This window comes from Lottia gigantea, assembly GCF_000327385.1.
Source record: "Lottia gigantea unplaced genomic scaffold LOTGIsca_1, whole genome shotgun sequence".
NCBI lineage: Eukaryota > Metazoa > Mollusca > Gastropoda > Lottiidae > Lottia > Lottia gigantea.
Genome location: NW_008706746.1, coordinates 2,545,913 through 2,565,822, shown reverse-complemented (window position 1 = coordinate 2,565,822; position 19,910 = coordinate 2,545,913). Strand labels below are relative to the sequence as shown.

Below are 19,910 nucleotides of genomic sequence, written 5' to 3'. Positions count from 1 at the left end.
ACAAGGTGTATGTCTTCATTAAAAAATAGCTCTCACAGTGACTATCCAAATGCATGCTTCATCCAAAATTATACTTTTCACTTATATTGAGATGTAAACTCTGTTAATTTGAGCTTAATGTTAGGTTTCAAAAATATGAATCCACGTGTTTAAGAAGATAAAAATAATACCCTAGTCAAAGTAACACCTACCTGGTAAATCCTTGGCTTAATGCTTCTTTACATAACTTAAAGAAAAAAAAATATTATTGAACATGAAGCATTTTAAGTTCTAGAAATAAATTGAGCAACTGATGGAGCTAGGATGGCTCTATAGGTAAGACTCCCATAGTAAGAAATATTAATCAGAGGGACACATATGGAAAAGGCATTAAGAAGTAGGCTTTTGCCTCTCTCCTGGTAATATTTCCACTGTTGTGCATTTTATCGTCCAACCTGGACAAGACACCAAGGACAGAAAACTCCATTTCATTTCACGCATTTGATATCAAATCTTTAACATTAACAAACAGCCAACATGTCTTCCAAGTTCTTCTTTCATATAACTCAATAAAATCATAACCTAAACACCCTTCAGATTTTGTTCAAGTTTTGTTTCTATATTCGTTCCTACTTTAACATAAATTTAATATATGTTGTCCAAGATAACCTATTTTTCTACTTACCCTTCTTAATTTAACATCATCATAACCTAACCAACCTACAGATGTTGTATATGATGGATAACCTATTTCTTTGATGTGCTTTTCTGGAAGTAGAGAGAAAAGAGAGATGATCAATACATTGTAGATCTTGGATGAATTTCCATGATGTCAAATCTTGCTTTTTGCACTACCTTATTTTTTGTTTACTAACCTCTGTCTTTTTTACCAGACTGCTGTTTCTTCAGAATAGACAAAGCTTCTTCCTTGGTTAAAGCATCTGAACTAAATAGAAGATTATTTTTACTACAAATGTATCTACAGCTTATTCAAAAGCCATGGCAGACTGATATATAATAATCATATTTTCTGTTGGTAAAAGAGACTGTAAGAACAGGCTAATCATAAGGTTTTGATTTCAAATGTAATTCTTTTACATCAGCTGTAATTTGGTTTTCTATCAAATTGTTAAAAAAAACTTACATATATCTAAAATCTATAGTAGATACTAACTTCTCTGGTTCCTGAAATATAAAATTCAACATCAATATTAAATACACACATAGTTAGAACTAGAACCGATCTAAAAAAATTAAATGCAATTTATATTTACAGTGTACAATTGTATGTATGTCTGTCTTAGTTTCAAGTGGAATCAACTTACCATATCAGCAAGGAGCTTCCATAAAGGCTGGAAAAGAAAGGGTCTAAATTTGACACATTACAAGTATATATTATACAAATGTAGATAGTCTTTTATTCCACCAAAAGCTTGTAATAGAATTAGTATGCGTCATGTCTTATCTATAATGATTCAAAATCTCCTATTTAATTGTTTAAATCGCCAAACCAAAACCTTTGAATATGTATATTTAAAGAAGGAGTATAAAATAGGTTACTTTTCAACAGAAGGCAATGATAGAGTGAAGATCAGACTATTTTTATTAAAGTTATAAGCACATGAAGTCCATAAAACAATGATTACTCCCTCTATTGATATTAATGGTAAAATAAAATTCTAGAAGATAAATACCTTTCTCTCAACTTTGGCCCATAAATCCCATAACGCATTTATAATGGCTGCTACCGCTAGATGCATAACACCTTTTTCTGGTCCAAGCTAAATAAATAAATCATGATTAGTAAATGAACTGCAGATAACATTAAAGTAAAGTCAAGAATAATCTGCATTAGTAAATAATGATTATTAGTTTCCTCAATTTATATTTCAAGCTTTTGTCTCCCTTAGACTAATAAGGTGATGATAATAACTATGATAGCTTCTATAACTCTGTTAGAAGACAGTTGATTTATTGTCTGCCAATGATGGGTTCAAATTTCCAACAAAACAAACTTTTTCTTTACTTTAATTTGACCCACACCTTAACCTAACCTGAAAATTATTCCAAATTCAAGACTCTTAGCCTTACCCATCTCATTTGATCTTCACTTGTCAACGATCTCCAGAAAGTACCAAAATCATTATATATCGTTGATAACTCAACCCCTACTACCATTTTACTCAATACTTTAATAGCATGACAAACTAAAACAATATATAACATAAATACATTTAATAAAAATAAATACATGTCTGCTAGTAAAAAACAACAATTTCTTGACTACTGATTATCTTTGCAAGAAGATATTGTTATGGCATTGTCACTTATTCTTCCAACATGTTAAGTTTTAACTTAAAAGTATCCTGTTTTTAGAATTTTAGAATGATACTAATTAAAAGGTTGATGTTAACATTTTATTTAATGTGGCATTTTTTGGTTTGTGATGGAAAACGACCGTATTGAATTTTTTGAAACATCAGCACCAAACTGTAGAGAAATATGTATTAATTTTATTCTGAAGGCTTTAACTAAAGATATTGAGCTCAACTGCCTTATCAACAATTAGTATGCTCTCTTTTGATCAAGTGTATACATTGAAGTTAAAAGCATATATTAGAAATCTGTATAATTTACAATTTATCATATAATAAAAATATTGCATACTGCCCCTTAAATTCTTTGAAAATGTAATAAAGACAACTTTGATATGGAAACATTTAAATTGTCCATATATCATGATAATTTCAAGTAAAGAAAACATTACCCATCCTTGTCACTGTGGTCTAATCATCATTTTCAATTGAAATTAAAAATTGGGAATACATCACTACAACTAAAAACAATTCATTTGAATTCCCATTTTTTTTTGTGTAAGTGTGTTAATGGCTTTTTACTTCTTTGAGCATCAGACTTACCAATTTCATTGCCTTTACCAACAGTAAAAGTTATTCCATGTCCCTCAAGTTGACTATCAGTTTTGAGAATAACATAGGGTGAGGAATAGTCAGGAGCTTTATTCTATAAAAGAAAAATTATTTTATTGTTTAAACTTATTTACAATATAAATTAAGAATTGTATGAAAAAGTCAAAAATAACCTCATATTTCTAATTGGTTTGTGTCTTGTTGTTTTTTAAGTAATGTTAGAAAAAGGCCCAATTTGACATGCACTTTTACTTTCCTATTATACCTGTTATAACTGAACAAAATTCTAATTGAACTTCTGGAGAATGTTTTGCATAGGAATGGATTAATCATTCAAATATCACAGACAATATAGCACTCTGATAACCTATAGCACCATGTGGAACATAAGAAGGATTTCTGACAATCTATAGTATTATGTGGAACATAAGGATTTGTGACAATCTATATCACCAAGTGGAACATAGGAAGGATTTCTGATAATCTATAGCACCATATATCACCATGTGGAACACAGGAAGGATTTCTGACAATCTATAGCACCATACATCACCATGTGGAACATAGGAATGATTTCTGAAAATCTATAGCACTATGTGGAACATAGAAGGGATTTCTGACAATCTATAGCACCATGTGGAACATATAAAGGATTTCTGACAATCTATAACACTACCGGTATGTGGAACCTAAGAGGGCCCTTGAAACCAAACTTAAATATGTAGTTCAATTGAGATAGGAGTGTAGATAAGTCAGACAGAAGTGATATTTTATCTGTTTTAACAGTTACAAGTTCATTAACATATTTCTATATCATCGTACCACAACTTACAGTCGAGTAACCTAATTTCGTGGAAACCTATTATTCGTGGATTTCCGGAAATGTTTAATAATTTACATGAGCGACCTTGCGCGACCTCCGCATTAGTTTGTTTTGATAAACATGGGTTTTCTCTATAATATCAGCTAGTAGAATGAATTCAGTAGTTTCAAGTAAGGTAAAGTGTAATAATGTATACTTTGACAAATACAAAATGGCGGATTTCACTTATTACCAAACGTCACCATTTTTTATCGGCCAAATTTCCTTATAATCCCAATCGGTAATCGGAATTCCAAGTGTCGACTGCTAGAATATATTCCAACAAATGAAGTCACGTGATCAACTAGCGGATTCCGTGTCAGCAGAAAATTTCTATGCAACACAAAGTGGACCATATTCTTATGTTGTTTCAGTGACTTTTAGCAATAAATCAAGCTACGTATCTTATTTTGTCAGTCACTATTTTTTTTTTAAGATCATGGTTCTTTGAAGGAATTGTCACTAGTTATAATGAATAGATATTAAAGATAAATACTAAGAGAAGTTAATTATACCACCCGGTATCCATACAACGGTTTTTCTAGACTTACCTATAGATCAAACATTGCACACGAAAATAGGTGACGCATTCTGCCGCCGTTGCCGAGTTGGTTGCTCATGAAATATGGGTCAAAGTGAAGGATTCATAAAGAAAATCGAAATAAACCAATTTTAATTATTTTGTAGAATATCTGACCTCCGCATTAGTTTGTTTTGATAAACATGGGTTTTCTCTACAATATCAGCTAGTAGAATGAATTCAGTAGTTTCAAGTAAGGTAAACTGTATTAATGTATACTTTGACAAATACAAAATGGCGGATTTTAGTTATTACCAAACGTTAAAGATAAATACTAAGAGAAGTTAATTATTCCACCCGGTATCCATACAACGTGTTTTTCTAGACTTATTTATAGATCAAACATTGTACACGAAAATAGGTGACGCATTCTGCCGCCGTTGCCGAGTTGGTTGCTCATGAAATATGGGTCAAAGTGAAGGATTCATAAAGAAAATCGAAATAAACCAATTTTAATTATTTTGTAGAATATCTGAGGAAACATCTAAGACATAAAATTTTTTTTTCGTTTTTATAACTTTGACGAAATTCGGTGTTGAATCCTTATATCCACGAAAATAGGTTACACCACTGTATTGATAACAGCAAATTACAACAAATGACCACGCCCCCTTTTATACTTTCAGCATTTATAGCTTCAAAAATAAATAATGTCATAGAAAAACATGTATCGAAGAATAAAAAGGAAGTATAAGTAACAAGTTTTTTACCATTGCATCGGATCCATCTTTTTCAAGAGATGTTGGAAAGCGAATATCTTTTACTTCACATGCGACGACGCGAATCGGTGCAGCCATTTTTGTTGATAAATTACCTCCCCTGGCACACTAAAGGGGGACAACTTTTTTCAGATCCAGAACACAAGCAAATATAGTAGATAACTCGACCGCAGGAACAGTTCGCCCACCGTTATGTTAATTGTTATCTTAAACTAAATTAAACAACATATGTTGAAAATTCTTAAACATATAAACATAATAAGTTATCTATGATCACGTGATATAAAGGTATCATTCACACATGATCAATTATAATACTAACATCATCATAAAGCTATATTTGTCTGCTAAATTACATTACATTTAAACATTTATGGATTGTCATGACTATAAAGGTATGTGTTTTTAACTAAAGTCGTTCTTCTTTATCAGTCAAAAACATGTCTAAACATTTTATTATAAAAATTATTTCTGGACATATCTTGAACTGTTTGTACTTTGTACCATCCCCAGTTAACCCTATTAAAATAACAGAAAGAAAATGATGGAAAAGGTCCTGTAGCTGATGAAGAAAACTTGATATCTCGAACTTTATATTAATTAAATTGTGTTCAAGGAAGTAGGTCCTACTTTATTTTCCAGCATTTACGACTCAAAGATTCTGATCCCAGACCACATGATGACAGACCTCTACCATTATGGAGTAAGCTATGTTTTGCTGTTGGTGGTGCACCCTATCAGATTACTACCAACGTCATTGGATTCTTCCTTAATATTTTCTTATTGGAGGTAGCAGAGGTAAAGAATATTTGGCATTAAGAATCTCAAAACATATTCTTGCACGTGTCTTGAGCTATGTTACATTGTAAATTGACCTACCTTTGCCTTGCGGATACAGTAATTTGAAAAATAGGCCTTACGACCACCGTAGATTCAGTTCATTGTGCACAACACAAATGAAAAGTAATGTACACATCTTGGAACCATGCTTTTGTAGTTTCAAATGTATAGGTCCTAGAAGACGAACCCTCCTATTCTAACTGCCATGTCCTATACGTCATATATCTTGGTCCTAGAAGACAACCCTCCTATTTTTAACTAGAACTTTTTAGGGGACGAGAATTGATTTTCAGTAACACGTTGTGTCCAGTCTGTACATCCCTATATTGTCTATCATTTCATTTTTTATACAGATCGACCCCTTCTACATATCTATCATATTGTTTGTGGGTAAAGCATGGGATGCCATCACAGATCCAGCATGTGGTTACTTTGTAAATAAAACTGAAACCAGATTTGGTAAAATGAAACCGTGGTATGTATGCTATATGTATATTAGATTGTGTAAGCCGTCCACTTAGCAACAACTTTTATTTATTCTTTTTTGGTTTCTGGACTTCACAAATGCCACTTTGACTAAAATATAATTAAAGATGGGTTCCCTTTTTTTCATTTATGAAAAATAAAATGCTAATATTTATATGAATAGAAAGTAGATGTGTTTTAATGACTTGGAAAAATACAAGTTTGTCTCACATGTCCATAGTTAATTCATAGTTAGCTAAATTAGTAGAGAATTACCAGCAGAATTCCAATGAGTGACCACTCAAGACAGGTCAAAAAGTCTTTTTTTGTTTGTTTATCAAGACTGTAAATACATTTATGATTATGACTCTTAATTATATGCAATACGAACATAATGATATTACATGATAATTCATTAGAAACACCAATTAGTCAAATAATTTGCTTAATTTGACACTAAAAAATAAAGAAACCCATCTTTAACCACCCTGTTGTAAACAAACAATAATTTTATGCAGTACAATACAAAAATAAAATTCCATGACGTATGTTCAGTTTACTTACCTGACCTCAATCTCAAGTAATTATATCCGAGAAAAGTTTCGGCAACATCAGCTATTGATAACTGGTCACCAGGGCACACTTTAATTCTATTTAACTAATCCCGCAGGATAATCTTAACAGCACCTTTTGCCTGTGTATCCTATTTTTTCTTATGGTATGTTCCTGACCTATCAGAGACAGGGAAGTTTGGATATTATTTCGCTATGTATTGCATATTCCAAGGTCTACTATCAGTAAGTATAATATATTATTGGTGTTCATTTTGAGATCAAAATATGTTTATAAAGTATAGAAGTGTATTCCTTTTCACAACTATTTAAGATTCCATATCACGTCGACAAGTTTTACAATTTCAAATACATATGTACACTAAACGAAATGGGAAGAGCCGTCTATTGATAGGCAATCTAATTAAAATAAGATCGTTTCTTCTTTGTTTACAGGGTCTCCATGTACCATACACATCATTAACCATGTACATATCAAACGATCAAAAAGAACGAGATTCTGCCACTTCTTTTAGTAAGTATTCTTGTTTCTGTGTTTCTATGAGGGACCCGGTTTGCTCCCCTTCCAGTCTGAAATTTCTTATCATTGAGGTTTTAAATGCCTGTAATATAGTGGGTGCTGTGAGCTCCTTCGACTATTCAGTAACCTAGGTTATTACCTAATTATTAATAGAAACGCCACTGTTATCATGCCAAGACACAAAACACAAACAGTGTGTGACGATAGTCTTCTGTAGAAAACAAAGTATGCATTACTCTTGGATCAAACTGGCGCGCAAATGTTGCTAATGCAGATAAAGATAAAAACAAAATTAACATTTCTGAAAAACAAGAACTATTGAGTTGTTTTATTTCTGGAAGATCGTTTGTATATCCAGTTTTGAATTTATCTTGTGCTGTAAAATAGGTATAATTTCTAATCAATTATTTCATCACTAACTCATTCATTGATTCAAAAGGTTCGAGAAAAGCATGAAGAGTTTTCAGTAATGCATCTTTTTATCTTCATATATTCTACAGACTACAGACTAAGAGTGGGTTAACTTAACTGGGGATTTGTGATGATTACAAAATGGCGAATATCGACTGACTTAAATATTCTGCACTTTCTTGCACAACTGGAAGATTCTGGCTGAAATGTGCATCACGTGCTGGTGAAACAGAATGTGATTATACCAAGAACATATGCCTCCGAATTGCTGTTAAGCTTGTGTTCAAAGTATATATATATTTATAACAGGGATGGTATTTGAAGCATGTGGTGTATTAACAGGCGTGATTGTTCAGGGTAAAATTATAGAAAAATATAGAATAGCTGGGCAATGTGCAGATACATCGGCTACAGCTTCCCCAGAATCTCTACGCTTACAGGTATCTTTACACGCCTAGATTAGTAATCATATCAATATTTCTTCCCAAATTAAATTACAAATGTAAAAGAATAAATTATTTTACACTGTTAAATGGTTAATCCTACCAAACAACCCAAACTGCATGTATTGATGTACACTGTATCATAGTCAATGCCAGCAATGATAGAAAAAAACAAAAAATTGACCCTCTTTGGGTGACATCAAGTACAAAATTGTCATACTAAGGTACTGAAAATAAAAAATTCGGGCTCCAAAATGCATAAGCTAATATGGACAGTCCCAATCTGCCTTGAATACTATTGATTTCAGGAAGAGTCCTACCGCATTGGTTCATACATTGTATTAGCTATCTATATGGTTTGTGCATGTACAGTTTTTCTTGGTGTGAAAGAAAAAGAAGGTAATGTATTAACCTCATAACTTTACCTCCTTCTAATTTTTAAGTCATGGTATGAGCACTGATCTTATTCTTGTGGGAACGTGCGATTACCTAGCCATAAAATATAGGCTGGCTTTTGTCTTGTACGATAATAATGGTCAGTCCACATATTGTCAGCTCCCATCACTTCAACCTGGTTAATTGTTAAAAAGCCATGACTACTTTGCCATTAAAGAGGTTTTTCACCTTCTTTTAGAGCCGTAACTTCAACAAGGCACTTGCCAAAAAGGAAATACTGTTTAAAAACATATATTATCCGCTAAATATATTGTTTATTTGATGTCTACAGTACAGACGGTTAATGTTACAAGTTTACCGAAATTTACGATGAAAGACTTATCTTATTTCAAATATACGAGATCATGGGAAAAAACCCAAGTAACGGCCCTGTCATTTATGTGTGTATCTGGGCCATGTACATGGCTTCTATTTACGTTTTCCAATTTTCCGTCTGATGTTTGTAGTTAACTGTAATTGTATAAATTCTTACCTGTATATGACGTCATTATCACAACAGATGCTAATAGCATAAAAAAAAGTTCCGATAAAAATTAGTTTTAGTGAAACATCCACAGACTGCTGACTAAACAATGGATTGGTGTAAATTGATTTCATTAATGTCCCCGATACACATGAAAAGTTAAGAAAATCTCTTTACAAACCCTTTAAGCAGTGTTAGTGGGTTTTTTACACCGAGTCATATTTTACAGGTGTGGTGGACTCAACGGGAAATACTGATGGATATTTCAAAAGTTTAAAAATTGTATTTACGTATAAACCGTATTTACAAGCAGCTGCAATATTCTTGTTTATGTCATTAGCAGTAGCCGTAAGTGTTTCCATTTGAATTTATAAATGTGAAAGAAAACCTATCTATGAGATAAATTTTTGAAAAAAGTAATGTTGTTAACAACAGTTTTGCACAGTAACTGTTAAGAAATCATTTATCTTGAAAGTTTTGAGAGACGTACGTTCCCCAGACCTTCAAGGTGACCGAAATATTTCAGCTCAAAGTCAAAGGACAATTCACTATATTTAAGGACATTACCTCCCTTGAGCTAGTAGGATTGCATATTTCTCGCGATTCCACAAAAAATAATATCTGTGCGCAAAACAAAAAGTCAAAAGCCTAAAGGGGATGAACAGAGCTTCATTTAATATGTATTATGGACATTTATGGCTTCTATTTGCATTATTCCTTCAGATATCTGCACTCCGTGGTTTTTGTTCTTGTAGAAATGCTTCTCTATGCGTGATTGTCGCAAAAGCTGCTAATTATGGTTACGTCTACTCTACGTTTTAGTTGAATTCCAAGACCCACAAAACTGAATATTTAAAGCGCAAATCAACTACGCCATCTGTGTCCTCATTACATAGTACAGTTTAGAATACCTCTTTACAATCCCATTAAAGCTAATAGACTTGAAAATCAATCATAGCCATTTATATAAGCAGTTATTTCGACTTATTTTGACCTATGATAATTGGTCAACGGGATGAAAAGATTCCGTGTCGTCTGACATTGACATATTATTATGTCGAACATCACTTTTCAGTATTATTTAAACAAGATGACACTTATCATGCTTAGGGAATTGATTCCATGGTTTTCCTGATTCATTAACATGGCTGTTATGATCAATTAGGTTTTTAGGGACCAGAAAACATTGACCCTCTTATCTTGGGAGCTTTATTATTAGGATGCTTTCATGGCTTCTGCTGGCAAACAGTGTCCAGATGACCCCATTTTGGCTAATCAGTTCATTCCCCTTAAATGCAAATAACCAAATTGGGTTGTGAACTTTAGACTGACTCAAATTCTGTATATGTCGGTTAATATTGGCAGAAATGGAAGACACAAGAGTCAGTTTAATATCATTATAATTCCCAATACAAAATATTAGTAGTAGTTTATTCCCGAAAGGAAATTAATTTTGGACTCCTTAATTGTATGAGAAATTCTGTTATTTTACTTTTTTTAATTTAAGATAGTACAAGGCAACATAGCTTTATATTGTACACATTCATTAAAAATGGGAAATAAGTTCACAAATTTCGTCATCGTTTTACTTGTAAGTATGAAACATATATTTTTGTGGCTGCAGGTCATTACATATGAATATGCCTATGCATTGAGAGAAGGTCCCCCGAATATCCACTTCTCCATGTGTACAATATTCTGATATCGGAATAATTTACGTCAATATTTCAGTACACTATAGAACTTGTCTTGCCAATGGAGACATCTTCTATTTTAGGATGCTTTCAATTGACGTCAGCAGCTAGTATTGATGGATCGTTATTGGATGCCAGATGCTCGTTCCGACGATCAGATGTGTTCATTTTCTGAAGGACATTATCTTAACAGATATTTTTTCTCTTGTTCGTTGTCTGTAACCGAGCCACACACTGAAAAAAGGGAAAAATTATTTTATACCCATGTATTTCAGGTTGTTTCTATCACAGCCATGCCTTTATGGCAATTACTCTTACTAAGATTTGGTAAAAAGCCTGTGTATGCCGCAGGAATACTTGTAAGTACTGAAGTAGTTCTGAGATAAGTTTCTTGGGGATCAGTTATGGGCAGGACTGCTGTCAAAAATATCGTAAAACACCCGAACCCTACATGGTTTATCTTCTAGCATAATACGCCAATAAAAAATAGACACAAACAATGTATAAGATTGCAATGTACAACCAATATACTTTTGAATTATCGGTAAACATCGTGTAAATTCTGAGAGCATAATTCCACTGTGGTCTTCAATACTCATTCCTAAATCGATAGACGGTTTTAATCACTTTCGAATATTAATTCTATTACAAATAGGACAGTTTATGTACACATCATCTATTTTCAGATATTCATTCCGATATTAATAGCACAGTTGTATTTACCTGCTGATAATGAGTATTTATATTATGTTATTATGGGTTTCGCTGGTCTCAGTATATCTGTCTCATTATTATTACCATGGTAATATGAAAAACGATCTAAGGAAACGATTGGTTATACAATTAACAGAGCATGTACATGTAGCATCAATCTGACCACAGAAAACTAACAACCTTTGTGTCAAATAACACAGTTCTCTGTAGCTCTATCCTAAATATGTAAATAGCATAGACGAAACTAAGAACTAAAATTTATATTCTATTAACGGAAAGTGAATCGACATTTTCCTGAAGCGTCCACTGAATGCATTTGGTTGAAAGGAACTGTATAATCATAATTTGCCCCCAAGAAGTATTAAAAAGGTTGGCAGTTTTTTGTGATTGGAAAAAGTTACATGCATAGTGTTCGATTTTTTACAGTCATATCAAAACGTGAAGACACTCGTAGAAATAAGAAATTTCTACACTGTTGAGTTGACTTACACAGAAATCACAAAATATGTGATGTTATGTATTTACTGTTTTGTATATTGCTCTCATGTCGTTATCAGTTCGTATGAAAGCTATAAAGCAAAACGACATTGATTCAATCAAGCTAAATCATATTTAAATCTTAGTCCTTGAAGTTTTCCTCTCAACTTTCAGGTAAATTAGTGGTGCCGTAGGACTTTGTCAAAATTAACATAACTGTGCAATACCAACTAAAGTTTTACAGCGTAAAAGGTCAATGCGAAATTGTATATATTGTAATATTCTGTGATCTATATTTTAGGTCTGTGTTACCAGATGTCTTAGATTTATTTATGTTAGAGACACACACTAGAAAAGACGCCATGTTTTATTCGTTTTATGTATTTTTCAATAAATTAGCTAGCGGAATAGGTCTAGCATTGTCTCAAGTTGCCTTGTCGTAAGTTCAATATTTAGTTTTGATTTGTTCTTTCCATCTTATTCTGTTTTTAAATTATGTTGCCTTTTGAAAGGAATCGTTGCACTTGGTTCTTTCTACTAAGTTACATCATGTGAACCCCGTTCGCACAGTTTCGGGTGTTTGATATTGTCGCTGCTAGCAAAAAACGTGTTCAGCTGCTATTTATAATAGGATAGGTGAGAAGGAAATATGAAGCACGGGTGGATCATGTCAGACTTTATGTTCAGTCATCCAACTTTATATTACAGTGTTGGTGGATATGTTACTGGTGCTTGTACTCAACCGGAATCAGTAGATTTAACACTGAGAATGCTTGTGGTACCTGGTCCAGTCGTATGTCTTCTCCTTGCTCTAATATTCCTCTGGTGCTATCCTATTAACGAAGATAAGAGAAAGGCCATCAAACAAGAGGTATTAGACACTATGTAAGTTAAAACAGAACCATCAACTGACGAACCGGCATGTTTAACATCATGTCTTATCCAACATCAGCACAGCCAACTATAATACTTCATTAAAGCATCAGTAAAAAGCTTGGATCACCATCATCGTCTTCGTCATTGTCAGCACCAGCATCCACATAATTCCAGGTTAAACACTCCCACCAACACATTCACTACCATTCTAAGTTAATGAAAGTATCATCGTAAAAGATTGAGATCAGTAAATTACCCAGTTTTTCAGTTGCGACTTAATTATCATTACAGACGCTAAAGCATTTTTCATATGAACTAACACATAACCATTACTATTTAGCTGAAGCATTTTCACCAACTTAAACGTTCTCATTATCTTTTCCAGATCGAAAAACGAGAAGGCGGCTACTCGAGACTTCACGACGAGCATGAGTTATGAAAGCATCCATTCGACCAATGAACAATCAGAGTTTTAAGAAATATTGGCGATACAAAGCGAAATGACCAAGATCAAGATCATGCTACATCACTCGTCCTGTGATGTCAGTTTCCTGGCCTGACCTGATTGATATAGGACAGCTCACATATCACAGAACAAATTATTAATGAGTTAGAAAATTATTGGAAACAAGTTATCGTTTATACTCGAATTCAGATTAAGAGAAAGAATTTAAGTCTAAACCTTCGGCAATGCGAACTATTCATTCGTTATATCTTTTATAAATTGTTATGTAAAATAAACTTATGAAACATAAAATACATGTATTTAAAATCTGTTTGTATTTCATATTATTTTTAACTGATCTATAAATATTGAAATTGCAACCGAGTGATGTCCAGTTTGAACGGCATATTCAGTCGACTATATTCCATGTATTTCTAAAATGACAAATTTTCTTGGTGCCCATGATTAGACGAATGGTTTGCTACCCAGGATTGAATGGAAAGTGACGATGGTTGAATGGATTCTGCCTATGATCGGATGTATGGTGGGCTTCAGTAATAGACGCATGTATGGTGCGCAGGTATGAATGTGAGGTTCTCTGAATTCGATTATGGATGTGTTTCAATTAAAGGGACTAATGAGTTGATAGATGATGCCCAATATTGGGCAGGTGGTGCCCATAATTCGATGGCTGGGGCCTATTATTGAATGGATGACGCCCGTGATTAAATAGATGTACCCAATGTAAACAAGATTCTCAGTTTGATATATTTTATTTATTTCTTGAGTGTCCTTTACTAGTGTTTCAGGAAATTAAATTTCTATCAAATCGTAGCTAATGTTTTTGTCTCCAAAATAAATCCCACATGGAAAGAAATAATGTGATCTGATGAAATAACACGACATTTTCGTGTGGAAAGAATATTAAACTAATTAGTGGTAATTAATGACAATTAATTACTTAATGTCTCAAATTGACGAGACACATCTTTTTTCCGCATGACTTTGTCCATAATTTAAATGTAAAACGACTTAATCTGATTTTAGAACGTAAGGTCAAATCGATGTGAATGTTCTCGAAAGTCATTGATAATGATCGCTAAGTCTTTTTCTATAGAGCTCTGGTTTCCACCCTTAATACTACTAATCTTACCTGGGGAAATGTGAAATGCAATAGTAATTAATATACTCCTTGCATTGACTTTTATTGACTCAAATAAGAAATTTGTTTCGTTTTAAGTTCAACATTATCGTTTTTATTTGAGTTTCATACTCAAAAACATTGTAACATCTAACTTATAAATTTATGGAGATCATTATAACCAGGTTTCGGTACAATCTATAGTCAACCATGTTATTAGACGTTTTAAAGTCACTGTATATACTATTCACACGTCCTATTCGTAAACGCTTTTATCCTTTATTAATATGATGCTGATATGGGCTTTTTCAGTTATGTTGGATGATGCTTTAAATTCAGTTTACGCAATCCATTATTTTCTTAACGATAGTAGTAATTGTAATGAGCGCGTGAGACCTCAATTGTTGATCTGCACTAAAATACCCTTATAAGGATCTCATGAGTACTATTATCTTGCTTCAATTATTTTTCTATTTTTTCAATAAATATATTTCATCCCCTACGCATATCACTGTCAATTGTAGAAAACAATCGAAAGGAACTACTGTTATAGATAGGGATTGATCTCAATGTCAAACTATGAGCAGTCATTGACTTTCACGGTTTATTATGGTGAATACAGAGCTTTAAATAGAGTACAAACCTGGAATGGACACAGACCTGTAGGCTTATTGATTGAATTCTAGAGTTAATAGGTCTTATTGTATTAACTTTAATAGACTAAATTTACAATACTTCTCCTTACTATCACCTGAATTTTCAGAACACTTTTCCGACCAGACAAATTTAGTAAAATATTGAGTTGATGTTCTTTCTAGATTAGCTAAGAGACATGTGTATAGCCATATCGACTTGCTATTGCTACTCTATTGTATTTTAACGGACTCGCAAGATGATGGCTATGGACATTAACGTGGAATAATCAATGTCTTCTACATTCCAACAGCAGGGAAGACGTTTTGAAGGTGAGAATTTTTATGTATTCTTTAGTGGTTTCGATGACCATTGTTAGATATCCATGGCTTCCACATTGGGTTGCTGAATCACTACAATTTTGCATAGAGTTAATTGTAGTTAAATTAATGAATACATAATTCTTATGGTCAGAGGTAATTGTTCTATAGTCTGTTCACAAAGCTGTTTCAAATCATATTATAATGTAAACCATGTATGCATCTACAGCCAGACATGAAAAGAACCCAATAACCATCATTCAAGGTGACAGGTGTTTCTACTATGTGAACTGAATGATATTTGTAAATACGTAAAACTGCAATGTTAAGTACATGTAATCATAAATAAATTGAATAAAATGTTGTGTATGAAAATTCAATCAGTAATAGAACACTTCAGATTTCTCTGACACTGGACTCATTCAAGTTAAAGAAAAGCTATATTTTATGTGAAAGATACTAAAATTACCATCAGGGCCGCGTGCATCTTCCCAGGGTCAAGCTATAACGAACTTTGCCTTATTCCTTGACTGCAATAGTCACGGAAGTTTGAAAATGCGGCGATGTGGTTGGATTGTGCGTTTAACTAACTAACAGTTAGTTTACAGTCTGTCTGTGGAGTGCTAGGCCTATGATTGACAGTATTCGCTGGGGTACAATTCAATGAAATCGCCGCATTCCGTGATACAAGAAATATAGCTATCTAATCGATATATACGACTTCGTCATAATTTCATTATAGCTTAGCATTCTGAAAATGTGCAGCATGGATTTTGGAAACAACTGAATCTGGCTTGAAGACTAAGGGTCGTATGCAGCGCTTGTACTTAACCTAAAATTTGACTGTTAGACTTAAGTAGAACTTTAGGTATGCGCCGCTCGATCTTCACGAAAGCCATGCTTACCTTTGACTTTCAAATGTATAAAATGAAAGCCGTGGCAAAGTTTCCTCAGTAGGTGACTTAAACTAAACTTTACTGGTTGTATACAAGAACTGGAGAATTATTTAGACCAATTGCACCGTTTAATAGACCTTCACCAACATGCAGTTACTCACAGAATTGTTAAAGATCGCTATAATCCATTGGAAGATTTAGATGATACCAAATTTTGGAAAGGTATAGATTTTCAAAGGCAGGTGTAGTGGAAATAATGGATATGGTTAAATGTTCACCAACGCTCCGATCAAACTATTCATATTCCACCCGTTGCAACTTTTGATAACTCTACACTGGTATGCTTCTGGGTCATTCCAGTTAAATTTAGGAGAAATAATGGACATCCACCAATCTACTGTTAGCAGAACTGTGAAAAATATATCAATGGCAATAGCTAGCCACAGGTCTGATTTTATAGCATTTCCTACTGAGAATGAAATAACCGAAATTCAACGTTGTTTCTACGATTTGGCTAACTTTCCGGGAGTTATTGGAACCATAGATTGTACCCACACCCCAATCCAATGTCCAAAAGGGGAACAGGCTGAACTTTTCAGAACCCGCAACTTAACAATTCGTGATATCGTATAGCAAGATGGCCTTTTAACACCATTTTCGAATCCTAATAGTAATTCTGAACGGAAATATAACATTCCTCATGCGACCACAAGAAATACTATGGAAAGACTGTTTGGTGTATTAAAGAGAAGATTTCCATGTCTTTCTAGGACAATCCGAACTAATCTGGATACAACAATGGCCCTGATTGTTGCCACTGCGATTCTTCATAATTTAGCGAGGCGAATGAAGATGGCCGAGATAACTGAGGAGGTACCTCATCATGATCAACCAGGCTCGACTGAATGTCCAGGTATCATCAAACAAGGAAATCGAGTGAGAAGAAATATAACTGACAGTTATTTATTACATTATTGATAAATTGGTGAAGTCTCGATTATTTTCATTTTCGTTTTCTTGCACCTTTTGGATCTGTAGATCAACAAGTTTAGGCTGTTTGTTCAGAATGTTCATTTAAGCATTAAGTTCTTCGCGAGCGGCAGTAAGTGTTTTAAGTTGCTCTCTCTTTAGAGCATGTTCCTCCATGGCCAAATCAGTCTTTGCAGAAACAAAAGTTGGTAATACTGGGATTCCGTGATTCCGAGGGTTGGTGCTCTGTCTCGGTTCTTCTTGGTCTGTCGTTCCATACCATTGGCTTGATTAATATCTGAAAATATAAATGTATGGAACATATGCTTGTAATTGGTCTTTCAGAACGCTATAATAGCCCTTGTATATGTACTATATTGATTCAAAAGATCTATACAAATTCCTGGCGTGGAATTTCCATTTTGTAGAAAATTTAAGCATCGCTTTAATAATTTCATCTTATCAACAGGACTTAAGATTTAATACTGATGTGCGGATATGACAATTAAAAAATTTACCTGATATAGAGTGAACCGTACTATCACCATCCTGTACATCATTGTGAAATTCAGCGTCATCAAATAATTATATTGGCCAGTGGGTGCATTTGTTCCGGTATCATAGAGCATATTTTTGGACTGACATCGTCCGATTTCGTGACATTCATGTGGGTTAGAAAAGTTCGTAAACTGAAAAACTCTAGTGATTTATATATCAAAAAAGTGTGGATGGTTGGATGCAAATCGAAAAACCTCCCGGAAAGCTCGCGGAAAACTCCTGAAAAAGTACCAGCAATCCACCATACTTTTGATACATAACCAATACTTTATTAAGTTCGGCTCTAGTAAGAGCTGTGTATACCAATGAAAGTTAAAACTAAGTCCGACTTTATCCTAACTTTGTAAAGCGCTCTTGCATACGGCCCTAAGAGGGCCACACAAACTAATTTGCAAAGTTCAAGGGAGGTAATAAAATTTTGAAGACAACAAAAGAAAAACGTTATCACTAGTCGTTTCTCACGTGTTTTCAGTAATTACAACGCAGTCTCTTTTCGAAGGAAAAACAAGATAGGAAGCTATTTTCTCCGGTAACTTTGTAAATTTTGAAATAAATACTTGTATGTTGAAATCAATAATGTGATGGTGATAATAATAGCAACATGCAGCAGTTTTTATTTTGCCTTCATCAATGTTCTATATACCGATTTCCATTTAATTTATCGTGTGTTTATCGTTTCAACAACCACATGCTGAAACTAGTTGTAGTCCATTGTTTTTATCATTTTGAAAAGAAACATATAACCATAAATCTACTGGAAGTATTTTCATTATGATGAAAACCATCAACTGTCCAGAATTGAAGCTCTTCATTGAAAGTTAATAATATCTTTAATGTAGTGACACATATTCAACGAAGTAGGTTTATGAACCCACTGATATATAATTAATCTAGAAACATCACGGTAGCGTAAAAGTGTACATGACAACATAAATTACACGGTAACGTGGACGTGTACACAATATCAACTATACGGTAACATGTACACGACAACATAAACTAGACGGTAACGAAAACATGTACACAACAACAGAAACTACACGGTAACTTGAACGTGTACACGACAATATAAACTATATGGTAGCGTAAACATGTATACGACAACATAAACTACACGGTAACTTGAACGTGTACACGACAATATAAACTATATGGTAGCGTAAACATGTATACGACAACAGAAACTACACGGTAACTTGAACGTGTACACGACAATATAAACTATATGGTAGCGTAAACATGTATACGACAACATAAACTACACGGTTACTTGTACGTGTATACGGCAACATAAACTACATGTACATGGTAACTTGAACGTGTAGGCCTACACGATAACATAAAATATATGGTAACGTAAACGTGTACACGACAACAAGTACATGGTAATGTGGACATGTACTAGACACAATCGTGATTCCATCAACTACACGGTATGGGGAGTATGAACGAACATAAGTGATAAAATACACGGTTTCGTCAATAAATATACGACTTCGTCAAGTCGCACATGTAACGTATACGTCAAAGATCAATGCCCATAACACTTAAAAATTACTTACGTAAATTATTTTCAAAAATATGAATGTTTAGAGTTTTTTATGATGTATTTATCTTATAAAGTATTATCACTTTACAATAACTGAAGAATTGAACATTGAATAGATTTGACAACGTGTGGACTGGAATCAAAAATTATTTACGTCACCATCTTAGATGTCACATCCAGGAATCTCGGTTTTATCTCTTTGTTTATGATTCCTCATTGCGTGTTACTGTGGGGATAATATTACTGTGTTTGCCAGTCGTGGAACATTTGATGATTATGTATTAGATAAGAAGTAGGAATAGTAGAAGATTATATACATCGATCGTGAACATTAGTCGATACGCTCTAGATTGACTGATTGTTGATTTTTAATCCTGCTTTCTTGTCATTAGCGTTAATAA

General features: G+C 33.5%; 3 protein-coding genes across 3 annotated transcripts in view; 2 read left to right on the top strand and 1 right to left on the bottom strand.

The window, feature by feature from the left end:
* The window catches only part of LOTGIDRAFT_227879 (hypothetical protein), a gene marked incomplete at both ends in the record, with an annotated part of 8,159 nt that extends 3,014 nt beyond the window's left edge, over positions 1-5,145 (bottom strand). Inside the window, 9 exons of the mRNA XM_009045514.1 lie at positions 192-226; positions 665-747; positions 855-925; positions 1,124-1,164; positions 1,305-1,331; positions 1,674-1,760; positions 2,071-2,186; positions 2,898-3,000; positions 5,059-5,145. Of these exons, the coding sequence (XP_009043762.1) occupies positions 192-226; positions 665-747; positions 855-925; positions 1,124-1,164; positions 1,305-1,331; positions 1,674-1,760; positions 2,071-2,186; positions 2,898-3,000; positions 5,059-5,145 (650 nt within the window). The remainder of the gene's footprint in view (positions 1-191; positions 227-664; positions 748-854; positions 926-1,123; positions 1,165-1,304; positions 1,332-1,673; positions 1,761-2,070; positions 2,187-2,897; positions 3,001-5,058) is intronic.
* Positions 5,146-5,739: 594 nt separating this feature from the next.
* LOTGIDRAFT_102436 (hypothetical protein) lies at positions 5,740-13,011 on the top strand (the record flags this gene model as incomplete). The annotated part of the gene is made up of 12 exons (XM_009045513.1): positions 5,740-5,865; positions 6,261-6,382; positions 7,043-7,169; positions 7,380-7,458; positions 8,185-8,315; positions 8,627-8,717; positions 9,467-9,585; positions 10,745-10,828; positions 11,207-11,290; positions 11,618-11,733; positions 12,424-12,561; positions 12,831-13,011. Coding segments are annotated over 12 exons (1,398 nt in total), but the record flags the coding sequence as incomplete, so codon positions are not given.
* Positions 13,012-16,745: 3,734 nt separating this feature from the next.
* On the top strand, positions 16,746-17,039 carry LOTGIDRAFT_75486 (hypothetical protein; the record flags this gene model as incomplete). The annotated part of the gene is made up of 1 exon (XM_009045512.1): positions 16,746-17,039. A coding segment is annotated over one exon (294 nt), but the record flags the coding sequence as incomplete, so codon positions are not given.
* Positions 17,040-19,910: the final 2,871 nt, after the last annotated feature.